The sequence below is a fragment of the Embiotoca jacksoni genome, unplaced genomic scaffold (genome assembly GCF_022577435.1).
Source record: "Embiotoca jacksoni isolate LCO1_2020_lvr unplaced genomic scaffold, fEmbJac1.0.p SCAF_111, whole genome shotgun sequence".
In the NCBI taxonomy this organism is placed as follows: domain Eukaryota; kingdom Metazoa; phylum Chordata; class Actinopteri; family Embiotocidae; genus Embiotoca; species Embiotoca jacksoni.
In genome coordinates this window covers 46,005-65,130 of record NW_027185243.1, presented here as the reverse complement: position 1 = coordinate 65,130, position 19,126 = coordinate 46,005, and the positions used below count along the sequence as shown (strand labels likewise).

Below are 19,126 nucleotides of genomic sequence, written 5' to 3'. Positions count from 1 at the left end.
TCCATCCCTTATGCACCGACCACTGACTCCTCCTCCCGTCCATCCCTTATGCACCGACCACTGACTCCTCCTCCCGTCCATCCCTTATACACCGTCCACTGACTCCTCCTCCCGTCCATCCCTTATACACCGACCACTGACTCCTCCTCCCGTCCATCCCTTATACACCGACCACTGACTCCTCCTCCCGTCCATCCCTTATACACCGTCCACTGACTCCTCCTCCCGTACATCCCTTATACACCTACACTGACTCCTCCTCCCGTCCATCCCTTATACACCGACCACTGACTCCTCCTCCCGTCCATCCCTTATACACCGACCACTGACTCCTCCTCCCGTCCATCCCTTATACACCTTCCACTGACTCCTCCTCCCGTCCATCCCTTATACACCTACACTGACTCCTCCTCCCGTCCATCCCTTATACACCTACACTGACTCCTCCTCCCGTCCATCCCTTATACACCGACCACTGACTCCTCCTCCCGTCCATCCCTTATACACCGACCACTGACTCCTCCTCCCGTCCATCCCTTATACACCTACACTGACTCCTCCTCCCGTCCATCCCTTATACACCGACCACTGACTCCTCCTCCCGTCCATCCCTTATACATCCGACCACTGCAGAGTCATCAGAGAACTTCTGCAGATGTCTTGACTCTGAGTTGTTCTGGAAGTCAGTTGTGTAGAAGGTGAACAGGAAGGAGACAGAACAGTTCCCTGAGGAGCTCCAGTACCACTGACCACTGTATCAGACAGCACACTGCCCAGACGGACAAACTGTGGTCTGCCTGTCAGGTAGTCAGTGACAAAAATATTTATATTTAATAGAAATTTGACCAAAGACAACATATCAAATGTTGAAACTGTGGACTTTTATTGTTTTACAGAAGAATATATGTTCATTTTTAATTTGATGCCAGCAACTAAGGAGACCAGTTGCTGGAGAGAAATGTTGTCCCATTCTTTCCTGATGTAGGATTTCAGCTCCACAACAGTTCAGGGTCTCCTCTTTAACCTGGGGGATGCAGCGTCCATGATTTCCAAAAATAATTAAAACATTTTTGATTTGATTTGTCAGACCACAGAACAGTTTTCCACTTCGCCTCAGTCCATCTGAAATTACTTTTAACCTGCATTTGTGGATGCAGCATTGAACTGTGTTCACAGACGATGGTTTTCAGAAGTGTTCCTGAACCCATGCAGTGATTTCCACTACAGAGCTCTGTCTGTTTTTAATCCAGTACTGCTTGACGGCCTGAAGATCACCACCATACAATATTAGTTTTCAGCCTTGTACAGAGATTTTTCTGGATTCTCTGAATCTTTTAATGATATTATGAACTGTAGATGATGAAATCCACGAATTCTTTGTAGTTTTACGTTGAGGAATTTTTTTTCTTAGATGCTTGCAGTCTTTCACAGAATGGTGAATCTCTCCCCATTTCTTCCAGGATGCTCTTTTTTATACCCAATCATGTTACTGACCTGACCCTTCTTTCACCTACTAAAAAGTAGGATGATGGAATTGTTTTTAGAAGGACCACCAGAACACTTATCATCGCTTATGGGTTATTGGAGCCAGAGTTTTTTTTTTTGGAGCCAGCCCCTAGTGGCCCTCAGTGGTAAGACACTATCACATTGGCCTCACTTTTCAGACCTAAATTTTATCCAACTCAACTGGCCGTCTTTCATAGTTTTTTGAATATATATTTCACCTTCTTCCGTTCTGACCAACTGGAGGAAAGTATCAGGTTTAAATTTCTTGTGGGGTCATTGACACCTTGAGAGTTGTTTAAGTTTTGATGCTTTTAATGGTTTTATGTGAATCACTTTGAATTGCCTTGTTGTTGAAATGTGTTGTACAAATAAACTTGCCTTGCCTAAGTCACATGTGCGACCATCCTGTGGATCGTAAAGGTCACAATTGGACGATACGATATTACCAATATACCAATACAATAATATCACAATGTCAGAATTTTAAGTATTTTGCCATATTCTGAGTATTGTAATAAATTAAAATGTAATGCGATTCATTTCAACGTTAAATTATGCCCTCCAAAAGAAAACTTTGTCAGCATCTGTTTTATCTGATAAAATAAAGTTTTCAGTCTGTTTGTCTCACGTTAATCATTTATATATATCATTATATCAGGTTCCGGGTTCGAATCCGGTCCTGTGCCTTTCTGTGCGGAGTTTGCATGTTCTCCCTGTGCTTGCGTGGGTTCTCTCCGGGTTCTCCGGCTTCCTCCCATCATCCAAAAACATGCACCTCAGGTCAGGTTACCTGGCGCCGCGCTAGTGGCAGCCTGTTGCAGCAGCTCCCCCCTGAGAGCCCCCCTGCTGTAGTGAAGAAATTTCCCCTCGGGGATTAATAAAGTGAAATAAAATAAAAATAAAAAAATAAAATATTGCAGCACAGCAGGATTATAGATTTAGATTTAGACTTTATTAATCCCACAGTGGGGAAATGTAGTCATCACAGCAGCGTGGAAACACAAAAAAGGTGCACACAAATACGTATACATAAAATAAGATAGATAAAAATAAATATTTTAGAAAAAAAATTAGCAATGAATAAATACACACACACACACACACACACACACACACACACACACACACACACACACACACACACACAGACTATATACACACACACACAAAAAAAAAACAACCACAAAATCAAACACTGCCACAAAATTATTTATACATTAAATATAATATCAACAGAGAATTGCCACAGGAAATATCGACCCTGCCAGGTCTGCACATGTAAGCGATGAGGCCCGAGGGGAGTTAAAGGGTTCACGGTCGCCGTAACGACAGATGAAACAGGTCTGAGCAGGATTTTGCTGTGAATGCTGACATTGTTCAAAAAAGAGGTTTAAACAGTGTCACAGTTTAACATATGATAGAGACAAAAAAAAGAAAAAAATCTTATAACAGAGTGACTTTAAAGTTGAGGGGGTAGCAGGACAAAGCCGGATGAATTTAGGGAGTCACAAGTGCTTCAATAATCCTCATTAACGTTGCATTCCTCCCATTTTTTTTTTCTGCAGGCACTGCCTCTGAGCAGTGCGTGTGGCCTATTGTTGTAATGACACAGAAAGAAGAAACAAATCTTCAATACTTCACATATTGTATTTTTTTTTTTAGCATCATATTGAAGTATATCACTGGACTTTTTCACCTGATACGACCTCCACACATATATTTATATCATTTTCCTTTTCCATCACCTGACGGCAGATAATCGATATGAATTCAGAGTAAATCCGCGCATAATAAGTTGTGATTGGAGAGGCAGCCCAAAACCGGTCTGGTGACTTCAGCAGAGATTTAGGTGACCTCTCATATTGTGTTTGAATTAAAACATGTGCTTTGTGGATAAAAATAATGATGCTGTAAACCCCTCATGATTTAAAAAATTATCCCGGCGTGTTGTATTGAGCTTTAAACTCTCTGACTGGTCATTTATTTTAGCCCCCCCCCCCCAAAAAAAAATCACATATTGTGGTTGATTTTTATTGTACTGACAGAGAATGAAATAACTATACAAGTTTAGGATAATGAAAATAAGATATATAGTTACATAAATACCCAGCTAGAAATGTGCAATGTTCAGCGGGAAGGTTTTTCATTTGTTTCCAGGATCTTCTTCATAAAAATAATAAAACATTTTCTAAAAACATTTTAAGAATGATACCACAAAAGATTTCCACAATGTTTTTTGTAAAACGCATTATCAGACTGTAAAATAATGACACTCTGGGAACATCAGAATCGGCTTCATTGGCCAGGTATTTTTAAACATACAAGGAATTTGACTTTGGTTTTAACTTACATACAGACAAACAGAGATAACAATAATAATAAACTTTATTTTGTATAGCACAAAAAAAATGCAGCTCACAGTGCTTTACAGTAAGAAAAATACACGCACTTCTACAAAATATCAAAAAAATACAATTTAAAATGAAGAAATAAAATGCATCAGGAACATCAAATTAAACACAATAAATCCCACTAATAAAAGAAAACAGAGTTCAAATAGATATAAATTAGATAGATTTAGATATACATAGACACAATGGTGCAATTATGCATAGTAACTTGAACAAAATAGAAAACCTTGCTACTGAAGACCACCTTTAAATAGAATATCCTGGAAACAACAACAAAAACAACAATTTTTTTTACCAAAACACAATATTCTCCCAACATTTTTAGAGCAATAAATTTCCAGTTGGGATGCTGTAGATATCCATACAGTTTATTTTACTCAGTGCTGGAATACATAGTTAAAGTCCACCAACAGCATTGAGTTAAAATACATTAATGCAGTCAAAATGTTGTTTCCCAGAAAATTACTATGCAGAAAAATTTTGATTTTGTAATCAATACTGATTGCATTATTGCGCTCGTAGCATTTTCAATATCTAAACTGCTGCTAATTTTAGTTTGTTTATTTTTGCAGCTCGGTAATTCAATGAATCGGTTAATCTGCAAAATAAATAATGACCTAAGCTGTAAATTAAGTGAGTAAACAGTACAATATTTCCCTCTGAAATGTAGAGTAGAATAAAAAGTAGTATTAAATTACAGCATTTAAATGCAAAGTGTGACTAAATGTACTCGTCCTGCTGCACCACCAGTTTTATTTAAGTGTAAATCAGTGTCAACAGCTGAATAAGTTTATTATTTGCAGGTTGTTTATTTGAAAATTCTCTTTTGTTCAGTTTATGCACAGTCTTGTGATCCAGCATTGCCACTCAAAAAGTACACGAGGAATTCAGCATTTCTTAAATGATTACGCGGCTACTCTCTCAACTGTACATACGACCATAATCCCAGAGTCTTACTGTAAACACACAAATCACAGTCGGCGTGCAGGTGCCTCTAAATCTCTGTAAGGGGGGCTTCTGGAGTAAAGGAGGTGTGAGCTCCAACATCAGAGGAGTTTATAAAGCCGGTCTTCACTCCCCTGCTGCTCACTAAAGGGATATTTCACAAAGAGGAGGCAAGCTGACAATGCGGGCGTCTGCTGTGCTGCTGCTGCTGCTGCTGGCTGTGGCTTCGCAAACTGCGGCGAGTGAGTAGAAACAATGATTTTTATATAAAAAAAAGAATGTGTTCATTAATGCTGAGCTTCAGATTTAGAGGTGAAAGAGATAATTTACAGTTTTCAGAAGAGATTTTAAAAGTTAGCAAACTCAAAGGAGGCATTAAGATCATTTACCTGCAGTACTGCAATATAAAAATATTCTGTTACAAGTAATTCAAAATGCCACCTGAGTAAAAGTATGTAAATATTATAGCTACATAAAAACATCTCAGGAACTTTCAGTGTTTTACTGTCATATAGTCTATTATTTGAATAATATTACTGATACTTTATTGTATTAATAACTAAATTAATTCTAAATTTTATTTAAAATTAATTTAATTGTCCTAATATCTTTTGTTTGTAATTTGGGGTCTTTTAATATTAATAATTTATTGTGTGACGTTAGATATTGATACATTTTTTATGTAAAATCTCCTTCTGCAAAGTAACAAGTGATTAAAACTCTTAAACAATCACAGTTCAACATTGCATTTGAATTGCAGTGAATTATAAAGCAGCATGCCATGAAAATATTTTGAATAATTCAATTTACACAACGACCAGCTACCCAAGATTAAAGGTTCTTAAAAAAAAGTCATTGTGCAGATGTTATACGGTTTATATTTAATGTTTAATCAGGAAAAAGTGATATTTTTTTATTTTAATTGTTTGAATAACTTCAGAAAGCCTTTAGAAATACGCTTATTTTAAGGAGTTTTTCACTAAACTGACTCCCTGATCTGGAAGTATCACTCCGTCCATCACAGTTCGGTTGCAGTGAAGTTACCATGATGTTACTGAACTCTTAAAATGCCATTTAAGAGACTCAAAGAGACAAAACCTATTCTCATTTAATCCACTCTGATTTCATTGGCAGAACTCACTGTAAATCTTGGTTCCTATTGTGGTGTTGCACGTGTTGAAGTCGACAAGATCTGAGTCTAGTTTTTTCCCGTGACCTCTTTACTCAACCAAGCCTGAATGTAAATGACAGCATTTGACATTTCAGGAGCAAAACACTCACTTTTGACCTCAATCCTTTTATTTTGAAATAACTTTTAAACATAGTTTCATCGGTTTTGACTTAGAGTTATTGGTTATTGTAATAATTCCCCCTGTCCAGACTTAAAAGAGATACCTTTTTTAAATTTCAGTGTAAATTAATCTAATCAAAATTTGCTCCAAAGTTTAGCCAAGTTTTCGGATCTCTTCCAAAGTTACCAAATTTGTTTTGCCCACCGTCTCATGCCGCCCAACATTTAAACTGAAATAAAATGTTTTTCAAGGGCCAGCATGATCATCTTAATCTCTCTTACATAAATGCATGTGTTGCATCATTTTAAACTGTGAACTTTAACATTCTCAAGAATATAAACAAAAAAAACTGGAGTTGTCCGCTGGCGTGCCCGTTTGCCCCCGAGTGAACTCAAACAGGAGCGCAGATCACTTCCAAAAAGTGTGATTCAGCCAACACTTCTGTCATCTGGCATCATGTTTAATCCCAATTCAACCCTGTGACACTGTTAATCTGATATAATCTCAACCAGCCAGGCATCACATGAGAGGGATCGAGACCTGAGGTTTAAACTGCCAGTGGGGCAGCATCACATTGGGCACCCGTGGGCGCCTTCAGCTTTAATTCAAGTCAAATCATAGGCGCTTAATTATGACATAAGTATACTGTATTTAAATCTTTGAAATCCAATAATGAAGTTTGGACGAATGTAAAACACGAATAAAGTTTTTAGAGCCTCTTAAAAGAATGATAAAAACTGGGATGAATTATGGGGGAAATAGGAATTAATCTTTTTTAACTAGAATCTTTAGTTTCCATATGTTGAATTCCTTCTTGTATGTTTATTTCACCTTTTTCATTCATAGACTTTTATTAGAATTAATTCATTTCACGGATATTGAACCAAATCATAGTGTTCTCTCTTAATTATTTGAAAGATTTGGACCTATAATCAATAAAGCTTGCATATAGAGGAGTGTTTCATGTTCTGTTTTTTGATATTTCAGAGCCCAAAAACCGCTTTACTCGCTATCCATCATGGAACATTAAGATGTACCCGATCTGGAAAGACGGAGACCCACGCTACAAGGACTCCTGGAAAGGTGCGTCTGTTGTAACGTTGTTTTAAAAAGTCTTTTAGAGGCTCGTACTTCCTGTCTTTAAAAACAACAACAACACGCGTGTAAACTCTTGTGCTTTCCTGTCTTCTGATGCAGGTGGAAGAGTGTCGTTCAATGTCGCGAACGATTCGCCGACTCTGACCGGAGCCAAAATTACCTTCACCATCGACCTAGAGTTCCCCCACAACCAAAAGATGCTGCCTGATGGAGACGTGGTTTGGGCTGAAGACTGTGTAGTCAATGGTAACACACACATCTGACCCCTCAGTGACATAATGTTCTCCCTCAATTAATCAAACTTTATTCGTACGGCACCTTTCATGCAGTTTGGTGCATTAAAAGTGACTAAAAGGCGATTGCCATGCTGACAAAACAATGAGACTCAACCCTAACGCGTAGCGACTGTGCGTTCCAGTATCCATACCATCATACTATTTAGTATGCCAGAAGAAAGATTTAGTATGTACTGATACATAGTATGTGAAAAGTAGTATGCCAAAAAATATCAAGATGTTCCACTACATCCAGTCATATTTTACAGTATGCAGGCCAGCATGCTTCTTCTCTGACTGTTCTGACCTACAATCCTCTGCACGGCAGGAGATACGTCACATCGACTGAGCTAGCGAGATAGTTGGTGGCGCTAATGCAAAAGGAAGAAAGAGAAGAGGCACTAAAAGAAAATGTACTCTTTCTAAATACAGACTGTATATAATATATAATATATAATATATAATATATAATATATAATATATAATATATGTGTGTGTGAGTCTGGACCACAGACTGGATATGAAAGTGTTCGTAGCTTCCGGGTCTGAAAAATTATGCCAATGTGAAAGTGCCTTAAGCTGCAATACCACTAAGTACCACTAGAGGTCGGCTCCAAAAAGCCTCCGGCTCCATAGACTCCCATTCAACAAGTCTAATGAAATTCTAAGTAAATACCTTTAAGTTATTTTTTAGCTAAAGTCGCTCCTTATTAGTTTTCTGTCCATCCATCCTGTTTAATTAGAAATAAGCCTCAAACAGCCATGTTTTTGTTTTTTACCATAATCACAACTTGCCTAAACCTAGCTTTAAACCGTTAGTGCAGGACCTAAACGTATAAACAAACGTCCGTTACATTCAAGCCAAATGAGTAAACACAATGCTGATTAAACCTATCACCGACAGGTAAATCTCTACGTTATTCACAGCATACAGAGTTTTTAAATCTGGCCGGAGGAATGCAAACTGAGCAGCTTTCCCAATAATTCCAGCTGGAAGTTAGCCAAGCCCTATGCTAACCCGAACGGACATAAAAATAATTAAATTAGGCATCTCTCCCAGAGTTTCCACGTTATCGGGCCGAAATAGTCAAATTCTGAAGCTTGTGACGTAAACACGTGACGACAGTGCTTTTGCAATGACGCTCGCTGACAGAAGGGGGAGACAAAAGTTCCACTCTGCATTTAAAACCTCTTCGTCGAATCTGTGTCTCAGTTTGTGTTCTTCCTGTAGTGCACTTACTTGAAGTACACTTACTTGTGTAAATTTCAACAGGGTAGTGTTGTCTCAAATCGCACGAGGCATCACCCACAAAAATATCTGCCAGCTTTGTTTGGTTATTTGACCTAAAAATGAAACTGTTTTCTTGCCCTCTGTTTCACACAAACACAAAACAAACATACCGAAGGCTTAAGGGTTTTTAGATTTTGCCTACGTGGCCAAAAAAAACATCTCAATCAAATCCCTCGCAGTCTCTCAGAGTTGAAACCTCTCGTTACAGGAACAAAGTACCACAAGTCTGAGCCAGTGTACCCGATGCCGAACACTGACTGGGAGCCAGTTTTCCCCGACGGGACCCTGATAAAGAAAGACAAGAAGCCGGCCTATGTGTTTGTGTGGAAGGCCTGGGGTGAGTGGAGCCTGTTAGTCTCTTATTAAAACTCTGCTGACTGACGTTTTAATTCTGCAGGTCACAGAGTTTCTTTTGACACATGCCGTGACCTGAAACATGACCCAGGATGGATTATACATGAGCCCGGTCATATGATCAGATTATTTCACTTCATTTGCTCAGAACAAACAGTCATAATTTTTTTTTTACTGTGGCGATTCAGAACTTGTCATATTAGGTTTGAAGAATATTTATCAGTCTTTATATGTCCGTTCCAAGCAAACAAGCTCAGACGAGAACACGTGACATTAAGATGAATTAAAATGACAATGAGTGTTTTCTGCTCTGGATTTGGCAGGTCAGTACTGGCAGGTATCGGACGGGCCCTCCTCATCCCTGACCATCAGCACGGACGACGTCCCCCTTGGCTCCTACACCATGGACATCGTCATCTACCACTACAGGAGCAAAGAGAAGTTCATTCCTCTGGGATATGCCTTCACACAGTTCTCCATCACTGGTTAGTTGGAGGCAGTTGGAGATGGTTGAGGGAAGCTAGAGGCTCCCCAGGGTTGTTAATATTTACTATGGTATTTTTGACTCAGGCAAAACAAGAATTTAACGTGATGTTCCCTGATTTAAACATTCAAATTTTTGCAATATTTGCTACCAAAATGTGACATAAACTAATATTTCAGCCACCTTGCAAGTGTGAACCAGGAGCTACTGAACACCACACTACTGAAAAGTTTGTTTTTACATGCAAACCCTAATGTCTAATGTTTGCAACGTAAAAATAGTCTTATACAAATAGATAAATCAGTCGTGTCAACGTTCAGGAAATTTCACACAGGGTCCGACCATAAAGACATTGAGAGACAAAATTGAAGGGGAAACACAGAATTTTCCCATACAATTTTACATTATAACGCTTTCTTTGACACTTTTAAAACCAGTTTGGCCACACACAAGTTACAAGCACTGCAGGAGGCATTCAGGGAACATCTGTGTAATTGTAGATACAGAAAATACTCCCCCATCAAATGAGGTATGAAGAAATGCCTACAGGGTGGAGCTCAGCTATGTGAATAAATGTTACTAAACATAAGGAGGTCCCGGACACTTTCATTTTGTCAAAGTAGCTCTCAGAAAAACGGTTGGAGACCCCTGATCTAGCGTCATGGCTAAACTGGAAGCCGTTTTTTGATTTCACTATTTGAGAATTAGGGGTTGGGAAAAAATGGGCCTGAACCATAAACCCAAAGATTTCTCATTTCCACCATCATCTCATTATGTGCTGATTTAGATCAAATCCCCTTCGCTGTCTCCCTGGACCAAGTGAACGACCTCATGGCCGGAGACATGCGCTTTATCCAGAACAGGGCGATCGCCTTCACCATCACCCTCCACGACCCCAGCGAGTACCTCAGCGATGCCGACATCACCTTCAACTGGGACTTCGGGGACGAAAGCGGCGCGCTCATTTCCAGAGAGTTGACCGTCACTCACACCTACGTCAACTCTGGCTCCTTCAAGCCCCAGGTGGTGGTGCAAGCGGTCATCCCGGACAAGAGCTGCGACCCACCGTCTGATATGCCGACCAAGGCCCCCGCTCCACCTGCCGATCAGGGCACTACAGGTAGGGAATACACTTGGTATGCTTGAAGCACGGTGGGACCCAAAAGCATGACACAAAGAAAAGGTTTAACAATCACAAAAATGGAAGCTGTGGCAACTGGAAAAAAACAGACTCAAAAAAACAAACAAAGGGGAAAACAAAAACCTACTAAGAGGCAGAATGATTGCAAAAAAAAAAAATCCACAAATATTAGACTGACAAAGTACTGAGGAAGAGGTAGAACTAAATACAGTGCGGACAAGACAACAAGACACAGGTAAGAGCATAAATCAGATGGGAAAAAACCCACAACAGCAGTATATATAAAAGAACAAAATGTGTGCCAAAGTGTGGCTATTTCACGTTTGGCCGTGATACCGGGTTGAAGAAACAGTAGGGAAGTAGTTTTCAACACAAAATTGAAATAAAGTCATTGCACGTGATTATTTTCTTATTATTTTAGTGCACATTAAATCAATTTTGGCTTCACTGCATTTACTTTGAGTCTCTTTTTTAATCTATTTTTAAGTATCGAATGCAAGACTCTGGATCTTCGAACTATTCCAGAGTCCAGGTTAAAAACAAAAGGTTGTCAAAGCCTTTTGAGGACTGACTCCTCGGCTCTGAATGTTTCTTCCACCGAATGTTTTCAGCTTTTAAATCTTGACTTAAAAAAATATTTTTATGAGAAGGCTTTTACACTTTAGTGGCCAGCAGTGGTTGCTTTTCAACTCTTTCAGTGAGGGTCTTTATCCCTTATGTGTGTGTATGTAGAGGAAATTATGTATACATGTTGTGCTTTATGTATAGTTGTTTCCAGTCTGTATGCTAAGCTAAGCTAATTAGCTGCTGACTGAAAAACTGATCAATGAGAGTTTTATCTGATTTTATCTTTCATTTCGAAAGAAAATTAGCATCTTTCCTAAAAATGGCTATATGTCTTAAAAGCTAATAAATATAGTGATATTTATTATGTATGCTATGTATGTACTTTATATTACATTTCATTTAGCTGACGCTTTTATCCAAAGCGACTTACAATAAGTTCATTTCAACCATGAGGGTACAAAACCAGAACAACAGGAATCAAGAAAATACAATTTCTTCAAGAAAGCCAAACTACAAAGTTCTATCAGTAAGTTCCATTTTAAGATACTAAAGTTCTACTGTTCAAGGTAAAGTCTAAAGAGGTGTGTTTTTAGTTTGTGGTGGAAGATGTTCAGAGTTTCTGCTGTCTTGATGTTGGTGGGGAGCTCATTCTACCATTTAGGAGCCAGGACAGCAAACAGTTGTGATTTTGTAGAGTGTTTAACTCAGTGAGGAGCAACAAGCTGATTGGTGGAAGCAGAGCGGAGGGAGGGGCTGGGATGTAAGGTTGGACCATGTCCTGGATGTAGACTGGACCCGATCTGTTCACAGCACGGTACGCAAGTACCAATGTTTGGAAACGGATGCGGGCAGCTATTGGTAACCAGTGAAGGGAGCGGAGGAGGAGGAAGAGGAAGAGGAAGAGGAGGAGGAGGAGGAGGAGGAGGAGGAGCGGAGTAGTGTGACTGAATTTCGGGAGGTTAAAGACCAGTCGAGCTGCTGCATTCTGGATGAGCTGCAGAGGTCGGATGGCACTAACAGGTAGACCTGTCAGGAGGGAGTTACAGTAGTCTAGATGTGAGGTGACCAGAACCTGGACCAGAACCTGGACCAGAGCCTGGACCAGAACCTGCGCCACCTTCTGAGTGAGAAGAGGACGTATTCTCCTGATGTTGTGCAGCATGTATCTACAGGAACGTGTTGTTGCAGTGATGTTGGCAGTAAGAGAGAGTTGACTGTCGAGTGTCTCCGAGGTTCTTATCAGTCAGGGTCGGGGATAACAGAGTTGTTGAAGGTAGTAGTCAGGTCGAGGGTGGGAGAGTCTTTCCCTGGAAGGAAGAGCAGTTCGGTCTTGTGGAGGTTGATTTCCAGGCGGTGTGAAGACATCCACTGAGAGATGTCAGTCAGACAGGCAGAGATTCATGCTGCTACCTGTGTTTCAGATCGGGGAAAAGAGAGGATCAGTTGGGTGTCATCAGCATAGCTGTGGTAGGAAAAGACATGCGAGTGAACGACAGAGCCGAGAGAGTCGGTGTAGAGAGAGAAGAGGAGGGGACCCGGGACGGAGCCTTGAGGGACACCAGTAGTGAAAGGACAAGGTTCAGACACAGATCCTCTCCAAGTTACCCGGTAGGTGAGGTCGTTGAGGTAGGATGAGAACAGGGAGAGAGCAGAGCCTGAGACACCGAGGTCCTGAAGGAGGAAAGAAGGATCTGGTGGTTCACTGTGTCAAATGCAGCAGAAGGTCTAGAAGGATCAGGACAGAGGACAGAGAGGCTGCTCTAGCAGTGTGAAGCTGCTCAGAGACAGAAGGAGGACCGTCTCTGTTGAGTGGTCTGTTGAAACCAGACTGGTGGTCAAGAAGGTTATTATGGTGGAGATAGGAGGAGAGTTGGTTGAAGATAGCTCGCTCCAGAGTTTTAGAAAGAAAGGGAAGAAGAGAGACGGTCTGTAGTTGTTTACTTCAGATGGGTTGAGGGGGGGTTTCTTCAGGAGAGGGTTCACTCTCTCCTTCAGAGAGTTCAGGAAACAGACCGTTGACAGAGAAGTGTTGATGAGATGGAGAGAAAAGGAAGAAGGTCTGGGGCAATAGACTGGAGAATGTGAGATGGGATGGGGGGGGGATGGAGGTTACCAAGGTAACAACTTGATTGGGAGACAGGGGGGTGAAAGAGGAAAGTGAAGGGGATGAAGATGAAGATGATGGACATGTAGTTATAGAAGCTGGGTTTGAAAATGAGGAGCGTATGTCATCTATCTTTTTAGTAAAGTAGTTGACAAAGTGGCTTGGTGGAAGGATGGAGGGAGGAGGGGGGGTCAAGGAGGTTGGAGAAGATGGAGAAGATGGAGAAGATGGAGAAGATGGAGAAGATGAATAGCTTTTTGGAATTAGAAAATAAGGATTGAATTCTGGTTTGGTAGAAAGAGCTTTTGGCTGCAGAGATAGAGGAGAGGAGAGAGGAGGAGGACAGAGAGGAGGAAGAGGGAGAGGAGGCCAGAGAGGAGGAGGGAGAGAGAGGAGGAGGGAGAGGGGAGAGAGGAGGGAGAAAGGAGGAGGGAGAGAGGAAGAGGGAGAGAGAGGAGGAGGGAGAGAGGAGGGAGAGAGGAGGGAGAGAGGGAGTGAATGTTGTGACGGACAGGTCCAGAGTCTGTTGATGTGGTCAGGTTGTCAGTTTGAGAGAGTAAGAGATAAAGAAGTGGTTGGGGGGTGTGGCTGAAGGAGAAGACAGAGGAGAGAGCAGCAGGGTGGATGTGTTGTCCGGTGTGATCCAGGTCTCAGTGAGACCAAGGAAGTCCAGAGATCGCTAGATAGCAAAGCCAGAGATGAAGTCTTTCTTACGGGTAGCTGACTGGCAGTTCCAGAGTCCTCCTGTGACGAGGTATTGGATATGAGTGGATGTACTCACGAATGTAGCACGAAGCTAACTCACCGGTCGTTTCTGTGTGCAGTGGAGGCTCCTGCGCTAGTGTCTGCTGTTCCCCTGCTGGTTTCCACCAACTCAGCGGGTCTGAATGTCAACATGGTTCCCTCGGACATGGAGGAGGACAACTCCGAGGATGAGGCCTCCGCTGCCTCCTCCTCCTCCTTCTCCTCCTCCTCTTCCTCCCAGCCGGCCCAGGAGTCGTCCACACTGGTTAAGACTCCGTCCCTCGTCAACCGGCTGCTGGCTGACCGTGAGGCAGAGAACCGGCTGATAGCAGGTGAGCTGCCAGTGCATAATTATGGTAAATTGTCCAAAAGAGAACACTGGGTCCATCCCCTCCGAAGATAATGTGTGCAAAAAAAAAACAATGCAAAGTGCAGAACAATTGAAAACAATCAGCAGGACATCTGCCAGATGAACCAGATAATCTATTTCCTAAAATGTAAATGTGATGTAAATCTTTAGAGAAGCACTGCTACTGTCCGAAACAAAATGAATTGCTCTATTGTGCTTCTTGAAATCTGATTTGCATGCTGACAGAGTGGGCAGCTCAGTTTTTCTTATTTAATTTGATTATATTTATGGATCTACAAATAACACCAAATCCAAGAGGCAACATAAGAAAACTAATTTGCAGAAAACAGACCAAAAATATGAACATAATATTAGGCTGTCAATGCAAAGTGAATGAAATACATAAGTCAATTTAAAAATATAACTTTTAAAATAGATAAATAAGCTCTCAACTGACCTCTAAAAGTCCCACATATCTCAGGAAACGAAAGTACGGCACCACTTCAGCTACATTATTTACGCGATTAACTTTTCTTGAAGACACACTAGCGCCCTGCTGAGTTTGGACCACTGTTGTCTGTGAAGATAAATATTCACAAACAAGCCCACTGAGGATTTTGAAAATACAGCACACATCTTGTTGTTCTATCTGGAGATTTACCAGCTCTAATTTTTTTTTTAAATGAACGTAGTCTGCAGGTCTGAAAAGTGAATCCAATGCAGAAGTCCCTTGAAGTGCAATACCAATGAGGGCCACCAGGGGCTGACTCCAATAAACTCTCATTGAAAAAGCATTAACTTCAATACATTACATTACATTTAGCTGATGCTTTTATCCAAAGCGACTTACAATAAGTTCATTTCAACCATGAGGGTACAAAACCCAGAACAACAAGAATCAAGAAAATACAATTTCTTCAAGAAATCCAAACTTCAAAGTTCTATCAGTAAGTTCCATTTTAAGTTCTACTATTAAAGGTAAAGTCTGAAGAGGTGTGTTTTTACTTTGCGGTGGAAGATGTTCATACTTTCTGCTGTTCTGATGTCATTGGGGAGCTCATTCTACCATTTAGGAGCCAGGACAGCAAACAGTTGTGATTTTGTTGAGTGTTTAGCTCACAATACAAAATCAATACATTTTTGTCCACTGAAGGAAAAGAAAGATATTTTACTCTAAATAACTGCATGTGGCTTCCTTTAAACATATCAAGAACTCTATGAACAAAATACCTAATACCTAAGAATAACTGCCTAAACTTTTATGAAGAAATCACAAAATATGACAAATCATTGCATTGTTTTTTCTGTCTGTGAATGGACATTAAAACAAAGTTCTTATTGCTTTAATTTCCTTTCCTTACTAGTTTGTTTTGTTGCCTTTAAAGGTGTTTCAGGTTCACAACAGTCAAAGCAATTTTGGACATGAGGAGTTTGGTCTCTGGTTCAAATTACACTTAAAGTACATTTTAAATTGAAACTTTTTCTGGAAACTTAAGGAAAAAGTGTAGACACACTCTAGGAGTGTTAGTAAAAATGTCAAAAAGTGTAATATTTTCCTGCTTGTCTTCACCAGACACAAAGCGAATGGTGGCGCTGACGGGCCGAGCTGCGGTCCACGTTCTAGCAAAGAGGAACGCAGACGAAAAACCCTCAAATGACGACTGCGTGATATACCGATACGGCTCCTTTTGCACCACTATTGAAGTAGTTGGTGAGTTCCTTTTCGGCCCAAAAAAATTACAAAGATAAAATTTAGAAACGATTATTCATGACACTTCTTCCTTTTTGGGTTTTCTTTCAGAGGGCATTCATAAAGTAGAGATTGTACAAATGGACAATTCTGTGATGGCAGTGCCTGGAAAGGATACAAATGTTTTGGACATCACTATTACCTGCCAGGGAAGGTGAAAATTCCCACACTACACTTTGAATTACCTACGGAAACAGTCAGGTTGCACAGATTGCTTTAAGCCCACTTCGTTTTTCCTCACCGAGGTTTTTCTCGTGTCCGCAGCCTTCCCAAAGAGGTGTGCAGTGTGATTCTGGACGCAGAGTGCCTGAGGCCGATTCACGCCGTGTGCAACATGGTGGAGCCCTCCAGGGAGTGCCAGCTGGTGTTGCGTCACTTCTTCAACAACTCCGGCGTCTACTGCATCAACGTTTCCATGGCCAACGACGTCAGTTTGGCCGTCGCCAGTGCCAAGTTCAATGTTGGCATGGGTACGCCACAAAACCGCCGTAACACCAGCCCGTAAACGTAAAAGGTTTTGACGGTACTTACCTCCTTTTGTCTTGCTTACTAACTGTTCGATCCTTGTTTCAGGTTCTGCTCTGTCCTCCTCTGGCACCATCACCACGCTGTTGGGTGTCCTGGTACTCGTCATAGCTGTCGGAATAGTGGCATATTCTTACAAGTAAGAACTGTAAAACAATTTGCTTACCTTGAAGGATAAGTTACCCTTTATTTGCTTGACTGTCAACAAATCCTTTGATTAAGGATGTCACAGTCAAGTTTTTAGTTGCCCCCAATCCACTTTGAGTCATTTGATATTAACTATTTGGCGATACCAAGTCCCCCTCTGATAATACAGCTGCAGAGTTCAATGCCTGTCTCTACTTCCGTTTAACTGACGGCCTTTCAGACTTCTTCACAGCTGACTATAATTTCTGGCATCTTAAAACCGCAATGCGTTCATGATAGTGGGCGCAAATGAAATAAGGCAGCGGGTTTTCCACACAATGCTAATTATTGCTGGTTATTCTTGATTTTTGTTGTTATTATGAAGATGTTGGCGTGAAAACGTCCTTCCGTTCAGGCCAAGGACATCAGTTGAGTAGGCGGTCTTCCAATTTGGCCTTGGATGGATTGCGTACATACTGCTAGAATTATGTGGTCCGGACCACCTCAGGATACAGCCTCAGAGCACATTCATCCATCCCTTTTAGCTGACCACTTGTAATCCGATCATGCCCAGATGAATCAGATCGAATCTTAATGCCAGGTGCGCACAGGGTCAAAGATTCTTTTAATCACTGAGTAATTAAAAAAATACTTTTTACTTGTTCCCCCAAGTTTTTGCTCCGCTAGTCTGTTGGCTACCAGAACAGGAAAGAGTCCAAATGTGCAGCTAACAGAATATTTTGTCCGCCAGATGATTAGAAGATTTTTGGGATACAGAAAATACATTGTTTCTTAAATGATCTTGTTTGGTTTTTCAAACATCAGCAGTTAGTTATCTTGTGGAGAAACCAATGGTTACCTTAGGTGACCTGAATGTATGCTAATGCATGAGATGCTCGGTCTCTACAAAGTCCTGTAAAAAAACATCTGTCCCTTTAGCTGCTAAATGCTCCACTGTGTTCCACAACAACCACAACAGTTAGAGCAAATTTATGAACGACGAAGCTGAGGGGATTCAGGTGATAATTCTTCGTTGACACCTTGTCTGTATTTGCGCTTTGCTCTGCAGGCGCTTCAAGTCCTACCGCACTCTGAAGGAGGACGTCATCGGGTCCGGAGGCCCACAGCTCGGTGGAGTTCACAGCTGCTCCGGAGCCTCCATGTTCTGGAGCCTCCTGAACAGACGGGGAGCCGTCGACAACTGCCCTCTGCTGCAGGACAGGCCCATGTAGGCCGCTGCCAGCTCTCACACAACCAAGCTGCATCTTTATTTGCAAGTTACAGGCACCTAAGATGTCTTTTTATACTTTTTTTTTTTTTTTACATATTTTTTGGGACACACAAATTTCACAAATGTGTAATATTTAGGGTTAAATCAAAGAATTTCCTGGAATTATGCCTTCTGATATTTTTTTACCTACTTGATGCAGGTTTGGTAGATGTGAATGCTTTAATTTGGACAAACTGAAAGTTTAATGTTTTTTCCAATAAACATTGCTCAAAAGTGTTTAGAGTTGTTTTTCTTTCATTTATGTACAATACAGTTACAAATAATTAGAATCTGCATTCACACTTGATAAACAAACTTCTGGGAGTCAGAATAAATTGTATACTTTTTGTTCATCACAGGCTTTCGATTTCCAATCCTTTTATATAAAATATTCCTCACTTCAGGTTATGATTAAGGTCATGCATTTAAAGCTAAATGATTTCAGAATTCAGTTCAGATTAAAAAAATTATTCACACATTAATATTGATAATTTTTCCTGCGTCAATTAGAAATAAAAGGTGTGAAGGTCTTCATAGATCCAATGCTTGTTAATGATGAAATTAACTTCGGAAGCCCAAAAGTTGTCTGTATTTTGTTTGTTTTTTTTGTTGCATATTTTGGGATTTTGTGAAGAGAGATGGGGAGCGGAAACAAACAGCCTGCACATAGTCATGTATCTTGTTATGTGGAATGTGGGGATTTGGACTAGATAGTGAAACCAATAGGAGTGGGGTAAACAAAGATATTTAAGAAAAATAAATGATGACCTTGTTGTTCTTATATCCAACATAGGATCCCCCGGGGAACAGTGGGATCAGAACAAGAAGAACACCACGCTTATAAATACTAATAACTAACAATAACAACAGTCCGGTGGGACCTGGTCCCTAGCC

The 19,126-nt window shown here is 40.7% G+C and overlaps 1 protein-coding gene across 1 annotated transcript; it reads left to right on the top strand.

The window, feature by feature from the left end:
- Window positions 1–5,041: 5,041 nt before the first annotated feature.
- On the top strand, window positions 5,042–18,239 carry pmelb (premelanosome protein b). Its single transcript, XM_069143569.1, has 12 exons — window positions 5,042–5,104; window positions 7,142–7,237; window positions 7,352–7,498; window positions 9,027–9,155; window positions 9,496–9,657; window positions 10,444–10,776; window positions 14,293–14,544; window positions 16,135–16,272; window positions 16,363–16,465; window positions 16,576–16,781; window positions 16,885–16,975; window positions 18,032–18,239. The coding sequence occupies exons 1-12, from the start codon at window positions 5,044–5,046 to the stop codon at window positions 18,192–18,194; spliced, it is 1,881 nt and encodes a 626-aa protein (XP_068999670.1). The 5' UTR covers window positions 5,042–5,043; the 3' UTR covers window positions 18,195–18,239.
- The last annotated feature ends 887 nt before the right edge of the window (window positions 18,240–19,126 follow it).